The sequence below is a fragment of the Mus caroli genome, chromosome 4 (genome assembly GCF_900094665.2).
Source record: "Mus caroli chromosome 4, CAROLI_EIJ_v1.1, whole genome shotgun sequence".
NCBI lineage: Eukaryota > Metazoa > Chordata > Mammalia > Rodentia > Muridae > Mus > Mus caroli.
In genome coordinates, this window is record NC_034573.1 from 105,401,241 (window position 1) to 105,410,903 (window position 9,663).

A 9,663-nucleotide genomic window follows, 5' to 3' on the forward strand; every position below is an offset into this window, starting at 1 on the left:
CCAAGTTCTGGCAGCTTGTAAAAAACACTTCTTTTTAAAGCCTATAAACAACTCACGGTAAGCAGGGGCACAGAACTTTATGCTTTCTGCAATTCTGTGCCTTTTAAGTACTAATTGCTGAACACAGCCAGTAGCTTTGGCCTCTGGCCCTGGATGTCCTTAGAACCAGGCAGTTGGCAGGAGGCCAATTCTGCATGCTTACAGGTATACAAGGGTTTAGAACTCCCAATATGACTTACTGAATTAAGGCATTTCCTTGGAAATTCTTAAAACTATGGAGCCAGGTGTTTTTATCCCAGCAATTACTTGGGGACCAAGGCAGGCAGGCCTCTTCTGAAATTAAAGCCAGCCAAAGCTACATAGAGAGAATACTATAAGACTATTTCCAAATTTCACAAACATGTTTTTGTTCATTTTTTTAAAGTTAATTCTTTGCTGGGCAATGGTGGTGCATGCCTTTAATTCCAGCACTCAGGAGGCAGAGGTAGGCAGATGTGAGTTCAAGGCCAGCCTGGTCTACAGACTGAGTTCCAGGACAGCCAGGGCTATACAAAGAAGCCTTGTCTCAAAAAAACCAAAAACAAACAAGATTGGTTTTATGTATCTGTATATGACTGTACATGCAGGGTGGTATATGTGTATATGTCTATCTATTCACACATGGAAGCCAAAGAGGGCACCAGATCCCTCAAGTGCTGTAATTGGTCATATATGCACTATGTTGGGATCCAAACATTATTATGAAGTGCTCTTAATTAGCACTGTTCATGAACACACCACAGGCTAGAATGTGGTAATATATTTGGTAACCTACCAAGAAAGGCCTCTTTGAAGAAAGACTCAAGAAAAGTGGGTTTTGCTCTGAAGGGTCAGCAGGCAGGGATCTGTAAAAGCCTGAACCCGGCATCCTGGAGCTAGTATGGTTAACCTTAGCTTAAAATTCAGCTTGAGTTTTCCTATCTCCCCACAAGAGGAAAGCTGGGGAAACACAGGGTTTGGAAAATATCCAGATCATTACATCATCATGAACAACTACACCTACCATACTGGTTCCAAGAATGAAGAAGGAAAGGGACAGGTGATTAGGACCATTGTTTTCCTTTCTCTTTGGCACATAATAAATAAGCTTCCTTTTTTATTGAAAAATGATTAGAATTAGGGACTATTCAATTTAGCTGAAGACACAGAGGTATTAGAGACAACTGAACTAAGTAAGAATAACTGAACCACTCTGGTGGTACACACCTACGATCCCAGTCTGGTGGTACACACCTACGATCCCACTCTGGTGGTACACACCTACGATCCCAGTCTGGTGGTANACACACCTACGATCCCAGTCTGGTGGTACACACCTACGATCCCACTCTGGTGGTACACACCTACGATCCCAGTCTGGTGGTACACACCTACGATCACAGTCTGGTGGTACACACCTACGATCCCACTCTGGTGGTACACACCTACGATCCCACTCTGGTGGTACACACCTACGATCCCACTCTGGTGGTACACATCTACGATCCCACTCTGGTGGTACACACCTACGATCCCACTCTGGTGGTACACACCTACGATCCCAACACAGAGAGGCTAAAGCAGGAGGTGGGTGAATTTGAGATCAGCTTCAACTAACACAATTGGAACTTGTCTCATAGGGGACAGAAAAAATGAAATTAATTAACAGAAGATATCTGAATTTCTGTATCAGTGACTCAGAGAGAAAAACCAGAAAGCAAGGAATGTGCTGGTGGCACAACTGCTTGTCCCAGTGGTGCCCTTTGAAGATGAAGGCCAAATCTCCAAGGAAGGAACGCTAACTTTGAATGGCCTCATCTTTCATCAGTCACTGTTATCTCCAAGTACCTCTTCAATGACTGCAAATTCTAACATGATAAGGACACAAAAAGCTCACATTTGAAGACATTCCCTGCTGCAAATTTCCCTTCCAAGAGACAAGCAAAGGATGCCTCCTCCTCCGGGTGGTGAAACAGGTAACATACGTCCTACCCAAATCAACTCTTGAAGAAATGGGATATTACACACTGTTAAGTCCAGACAGCCAAACACAGGGCAGAGCAGAAGTTCTCCTCTGTCTGCACTGTTTTTGCTGAGGACTCGTGTGTTAAATATACTGTTGCATGTCCAGTACACTTAAAGAGAACAGATATCAGAACCAGCAAGGACAGCAAAGGCATCAGCATAGTGTTTATTGGGATTATTTACTAAATAATCCTATACACCCAACACTAGAACATGGAAATGACAGTAAGTTTTAAGATATAGCAAGGCCCAAAAGTAAAGTCCTTCAAGAATCGCAAAAGCTTCTCAGTACTGCATCTTTGATAAACAGAACGACTAAACTAGCAAAGTCAGATGTATCTCCTCAACTCCAAAACTCAATATTGCCAACATATTATTCTACTTAAAAAGCAAACTTATTCATAAGTCAGAAACTACTGTGGGTTGTTTGTCTGTCTGCAAATGCCAGAGAGATTTTGATGACACAAAATACCTGAAGGGTGTTCTTGTAGTCATCAGAAAGAATATCTACATTCCCAGCTGGTGAATTTCTTCACTTGCATGAACAGTCTGCACCCTCACTTCATTTCATAGCTGTGTGATTAATCATCAATAAAGCCTCTGCTCCACTGGATTGAAATATGAGACAAAAATTCACTATAATCTTCCAAGAACCAAGACAGACTGAATGTAAGTGTGTGGTCAATATGCTATAGTAGGAAGGGAAACTTTGCCTTCTAATGACAAGTAGCGTTTTGAAAGACACATAGAAATGCATTATTTTTAAAAGTTCATTAACTTGTTCTTACTATTCTCAATACATTTAAATATAAAATCTAATTATATAAAGTCTGTGTTCTATGTAACACTGTGTACGCGCTGCAATGAGGGACATTCCAATCTCTCTCTTAAGAACCTCAGACATGGACTGGACAGACGTATGGCCTGGAGAGACGTTCACTCAAAGAAGAAAAGCATTTGCAGGTTTGGCAGAGGACCTGGGTTGTTCCAAGCACCTCCACGGCAACTCACAATTTTCTGTAACTCTAGCAGCAGGAGATCCGACACCTTCTGCCTTTTGTGGGCACCAGGAATGCACATGGTACACAAACATACATGCAGACAAAACATTCATAAACATTTAAAAAAAAAAAAAAGAACCTTAGTTTTACCACTCAACTTTAGGGATAAGAAATAAAGAACAAAGGAAAAAAAGAAAACAGGGAGCTGGCAAGATGGCTCAGCTGGTAAGAGCACTGACTACTCTTCTGAAAGTCCTGGGTTCAAATCCCAGCAACCACATGGTGGCTCACAACCACCCATAATGAGATCTGATGCCCTCTTCTGGCACGTCTGAAGACAGCTACAATGTACTTATGTATAATAATAAATAAATCTTTTTTAAAAAAAGAAAACATTTTTAATTTTTTTAAAGAAAGAAAATCACTTGGACTTCAAACTTTATTGAAAAAGCAAGCAGTAAGGGAATCAAACATTTATAAGATATATTTATTGTTTTTTCTGACCAAAGTGCAATGATTTTTAAAATCTTTTAAAACAAGTAACCATGAAAAACATATTCCAGAAAATAAAATACAAATGGGAATTTTAACCATTAGATTGCTTTATCTAATTTACTCTAACTCTATATTTAGTCTAAGAAAACAAAACAAAAAAACTTTGAACTATTATTAAAATAAGAACTGAATCAAATTACCATAAACTAGTGAATGCGTGTCAAGGGTCTACTGGTAGGAACTCTTGTTACATCAGTTTATGATGACTAGTCCTGTGTCACAGGGCACAGGAATACGAGTCACTACTTGTGACCCTTGCCCCACAGACTATGTCAGCAGAAAGCTGACAATCCTGCCCAGGCTCTGAAGCCCCGTCCCCGACTCAAACCTTGGAAGCAAAGACTATGCCCTATCACACAACGTTGCACAAGCTGTAATAAATCAGTCTCTAAGTTTTAACTTTCAACAGGAAATGGTCAGTCATCTGATAAATAGAGCATTGCTAAGAGTTCATTTTATGAGTATGTTTACTAAACACCTTGAGCAAGAGCCAGCTACACATAAAGTTCCTTTAAATTTGGTCCACAAATTCACTTAGCAGGTTGAAAATTTTAAATGTGCAGCAAGAGGAAGTGGAAATCCCAAATCCCAACACACTGCAATTACAAAAGGGATATACATGCATACTAAAAAAAAATTAGCTCACTGAAGGCACAGACATAAAAGGGATAAAAGGGGTAGTCTTTAACACAAACAAGAATTAGCTGATACCCTTCTTCATTTTGTGAGCACCATAATACCTAAAATGATTTAAACCTGAATTCACTGTGTACTGTGACCACAAATTTAAAAAAACACATAATTTAATTTGTCTTACTATATATTTCTAGACATTAATTGAGATGTAATTTTGAAAGGTTAAAACTGCCTTAAAAGGGGCTGTGATAGCAGCTATCAAAGCAATATTCAAGCATGATTTCAAAGATGTCTTCAGGGTTAGTTAGCCTTCTTTGTCAAAAATCTTCACAACTTCACCAAAAACCTGTAGAGTAAAAAGACAATTTTAAAAGCAGATATTGTTAAAACACAGTGTAGCATGTATGAGGTCCTGGGTTGAATTCCCAACACCAAAATTAAAAAATAAAACAAAATACAGATAAAAGATTGTATAGCTAAGTTCCTGTTAAAAAGACATCAATTTTGTATTGATTTTAAACATTGTAATTTATTTATTTATTTATTGGGGGGGGGGGTGTTCAAGACAGGGTTTCTCTGTGTAGTCCTGGCTGTCCTGGAACTCACTCTGTAGACCAAGCTGGCCTCGAACTCAGAAATCCGCCTGCCTCTGCTTCCCAAGTGCTGGGATTAAAGGCGTGCGCCACCATGCCCAGCTAACATTATAATTTCTTAATTTCATTTATTTTACTGTATCAGTAATATAAATGAAGCATAAAACTGTGACCATTTTGCCTTCCATTTTATTAATGCTTTTGGACTAAATGTGCTTCTTGATGGGCTGCTAGTCGTCTGGTAAAATATAAAGTCAAAAGACGAATCTCAGTTTGGGTCTAAAAGTCCAAGTCGTCTCATGTACTGACTGCAGGCAGTGGCAGTGAGACTTCCTCAGTGAGTTCTCCTCTGGGTCTTGCTTTGGCCAGTGATTCCAACAGAAGCAAGACTGAGAGAACTGGGGAAAGGGAGCTAAGATGGACTGAGAAGCAGGAGGAGGATCTGCAAGCCGGGATTTACAGACAAGAGGTCTGAGCAAGACAGAGAGCAGCATCCTAGGAAATCCGCACGCACCTCGGGAGCTCTGTGTTCTCTAAGAGAACAGCCAGGGCTCTTGGCTATGACGTGCCAGTTGTGCTATAGATTTTAACAATGAACAAGATCCAAATCATTATACTGAAAATACCAATCTTTCCGTTTGTAGAAAGAGGTTTGGAATTAATAAACCACCCATTTCTTGTGAAAAACAGGTCTAATGTTATTAAACCCATTTTTAGACTTACTAAAAAGAAATAAAAAAACAACAACAACAACAAATTTCACAGTTAGCCTCAAATGTCTTGAAAAGTACGCTCCCTTAGACTATCTTTCTCATGCCTCCCAATGGTCACATGTTTTGTTGCTACAAAGACAAACAGACACACTTACTTCATCAACAGACTTAGAAGCATCTATCTTCTTGACTTTCCCCATTTCTTCATATAAGTCAATAATTGGTTTTGTTGATTCAAGGTAGGTCTGAATTCTGCAAAAGAAACAATTATTTCATGGCTGTAGGTTAACTGTTCTCCCTCTTCCACATTACAGAAGGGTTGGCAAGCGAGTCTGCTGCTTTCTCTCTTTACAGAAGCCACTGTGCCTATGAGAATGACATGCTCTCTTTCTCAACAAAGTAGAACAGAACAGAACTGGTTCCCATGAGCACGGAAGGAATGAGGTGGTGAGGTGAGGCCTGAGAGGTACCTCTTTTCCAAGCTCTCTCTGTTGTCGTCACTCCTACCACTACTTTTTCCCCTTTCAAGACATCGTTCAATACAGATCTAAAGAGAGACAGAAGTAAAAAGTTATATTAAAAGAAAAGCAAAGAAGAAAATATTTTGAAGAAACTAAAACAAAACAGAAAAAAACCCCACAAATCCTGCATTAAACTCAATGTGTCTAACTCATTAATCAACATGCAAAATCTTTTTAAATTTAAACATGTGGTTCAATTTATATAAACTAGGTTAAATAAGTACAGATCATAATAAGAATTCATTCATGACTCAGTTTTTCCTGCTGTATTTTTTTCAAACTGCAATAAAAAGAAGATCTGTGTGGGTATGGCTTCATCTCAGACATATTATTAACTTATTAGGTATGAATTATGTGCCTCAAACTTTGTACCATTTTTGCTTACTTTACAATAATTCCATAAATATCCAAATATTTGAGTCAACATTTTTGAATAAAGCATCTCTTGTTAATCGTGAATAAACATTCCTTAGTTATAAAGCTGTGGTAACATTCTAAAGCTAACTTTGAAGAATAAGTGAAAACATATTTTTAAGAGTTGGGAGAAGGAGTTACTTTTTAAAACAACTCAAAGGCTGTGGCAAGCCTTTACCAGAGGCACATTTACAATTCAACCTAAGAATAGCCAACTTCCTTCAAGGCACTACTTCAGATTCAAACTGTTGGCATCAATTTAATAAAATTTATAGCATTGTGGCTGTCCAATAGAGTCAAGCTTTTTAATTAATGGTTTTGAGAAATTTATTTACTTATTCAAAGGTATGTCTGGGTTTGCTATTAGAAGTGTTGGGGTGGGAACAGAGAATTTATTCTTGCTATTTTCCAAATCATCTTATTCTTGGAAGACAAATTCCCCAGCAATAGTAGGCCTCTCCACCTTTCCAGACCTACGCATCTTCTAGTAAACGACACACCATTTCAAGCAGCACACAATCGAGCAGCACTTCTGCTTCATAAGCTAACGTTACTCTATATGATGTTTATTAAAACAAAGAAACAAAAAAGACAATTTAACTCTTCTTATATAGAGAAAATAAAGCAAGCCTTAGGGTCACAAAGCTGATAATACTAATAGCCCACAATATTCTATTAACAAGGCGATGCTGTTCCGCACACCCAGTCTATTCACTTACTAGATACATATATTGCTGCCAACAGAAAATATAAATGAAAAAAAGTCACTATTTTTCTCTAACAGCTGAAAATCTATAGCTTGAAGCCCATGTGGACAGATGAATATGTTCATTACCTCATTATTACAGTCAAAAAACAGAACAAAAGATACATCCGCTTTTCCATCCATGGTTTTGTTCCAACCTTGAAGGTTGTCTTGATTTCTTGGAAATCCATCAATCAAGAATTTATTCTTCTGAGCATTGGCAGCCATTGTTTGGTCCATTTCCTAAAGACAAAAAGACTTAGGCTCAACACTGTATCACCAAAGGGCAATTTTTTCACCACCCCCACCCGTTTTTTTCTCCATATAGTCCTGGCAGTCCTGGAACTCGCTCTATATACTAGGATGGCCTCGAACTCAGAGACATGCATGCTTCTGCATATCAAAGGCATGCACCACCACGCCCAGCTACAAGACAGGCCGATGGCTATTTGCTCCTTTTCCCTAAGCTGCAAGGGTGGAAGGTACATAGGGAACAGCTTAGGCAGAAGAGAGCCAACTTCTTCATATGGCTGCTTCCTGGTGAGACTATGGTATGTGCTCCCCTATTCCTCTCGCTCCCCCACTTCTGTAGTTTCTATATCTTATGAAAGATGTCCTGCAGTGTGTATGTTGAATGTCCTCTGAATGTTCATGTGTTTGCTAAAAGCCTGGTCTCTGGGTTGGGCCTACCTTTAAGAGAGTGGCCTCGCCAGGCATGGTGGCTCACGCCTTTAATCCCAGCACTCGGGAGGCAGAGGCAGGTGGATTTCTGAGTTCGAGGCCAGCCTGGTCTACAGAGTGAGTTCCAGGACAGCCAGGGCTGCACACAGAAACCCTGTTCAAAAACCAAAAAACAAACAAACAAAAAAGAGTGGCCTCATAGATCATTGGGAATACACTCCTAAAGGGGATTATTGGATCCTGGCCCTTTTATCTTTTTGCTTCCTGGCCAAGTAGTCTTCCTTACTGTGTGTGTATCACTGCCACCTAGCATCCTGACCAGTGGGCCAAAACCATGGGTCCACGTAACTAAAATGTTGGTTCAGTGACAGCTGATCAGCACCGTGTATACTACCGTCTCATACAAATGACCACTTAGAGCTTTCTCTAACATCTAGAGACCCTGCATTGCCCCATGTTTCTCTTTCTAAATCACTGTGTTATTGGAGGTAGTAGTTAGGTTTTTGTTTGTTTGTTTTTTCAGACAGGAACTCACTATGTAACATGGTCTGATTTCCAACTTGAAGAACTAGGGCTATATGTGTGCACCACCACTCACTGCTGAAAACATGCTCTTTCTATTAGGGCTCAAATTTACTATAAATCAAATCTAATAGCTAGAAGCTAGGAAAGCACTCTATTACTGTGCAATATCCCATCTTTTTACTTTTTGTTTGTTTATTTTTTTATTGAGCATGGTCCCACTGACATCAGGTTGACCTTGAACTCATCCATAGCTCAGGTGAGCCTTGACTAAGATTTCTCTGGCCTTAGCTGCCCAATCACAGACCTGCCAACTTGTTAGCATTATTTAAGATTCAATACTAAAATAAAAAACTGGCCGGGTGTGGTGGTGTATACCTTTAATCCTAGCATTCAAGAGGCAGAGACAGACAGATCTCTAAGTCTAGCCTGGTCTATATAGAGAGCTTCAGGACAGCCAGAGCTACATAAACCCTGTCTCAAAAACAAAATAAATAATAAATAAAATAAAAATTTTTTTAAAAGTCGAACTAATTATACCTAAATGGCATTGGCTGCCCCCAAACACAGACAGCACAAGGTGTAACACATTCAGAAAGATTGCAAAAACTTATCTATATCTCATCCTTTTCTAAAGACATTACTTATATAAAATACGGGAGTAATATGAACAGTAGGTGTAGTCTTTAATCTGTGTAAATCCTCGGCACCTCCATTCACTACAGATGCACACTGCTAACAAGCTTTAGAACCTTTAGTCTAAAGCACACTGACATGCATTGCTCTCCATAAGCTAAGTGTTCTCGCTGCACAAGAAGAGCATTGCCAGGACCTATTTTATGTAAGTTAGCTTTATCTCAGAATCCAGCTGCTCTAATTTCACAAACCTTTTATGAAAGAGTGTTAAGTTCCTGCTACAGCATTCCTAACTCAATTACGGCAGGAGGTCTCTGGAGAAGCCACATCAAACGTGTTCACTCAGCATACATTCCTTTGAATCTACTATCAGAGAGAGGTCACTGCCCTTGCCCTTGGAGGGTTCACAATATATATAGTGGGTAACAGCTACATATAACATGCTAAGTCCTCGGACAGCAAAGGATGCTCTTAAGACAAGAAACATGGGCTGGTGAGATGGCTCATTGGGTAAGAGCACCCGACTGCTCTTCCGAAGGTCCAGAGTTCAAATCCCAGCAACCACATGGTGGCTCACAACCACCCGAAATGAGATCTGATGCC

General features: G+C 39.6%; 1 protein-coding gene across 1 annotated transcript in view; it reads right to left on the reverse strand.

The window, feature by feature from the left end:
- Nucleotides 1–3,469: 3,469 nt before the first annotated feature.
- Nucleotides 3,470–9,663, reverse strand: part of Cmpk1 (cytidine/uridine monophosphate kinase 1) — a 27,663-nt gene continuing 21,469 nt past the window's right edge. The window contains exons 3-6 of the mRNA XM_021160055.2: nt 7,312–7,464; nt 6,012–6,088; nt 5,697–5,793; nt 3,470–4,581 (exon numbers count right to left, since the gene is read on the reverse strand). Coding sequence (XP_021015714.1) covers nt 4,540–4,581; nt 5,697–5,793; nt 6,012–6,088; nt 7,312–7,464 — 369 coding nt within the window. The 3' untranslated portion in view covers nt 3,470–4,539. The remainder of the gene's footprint in view (nt 4,582–5,696; nt 5,794–6,011; nt 6,089–7,311; nt 7,465–9,663) is intronic.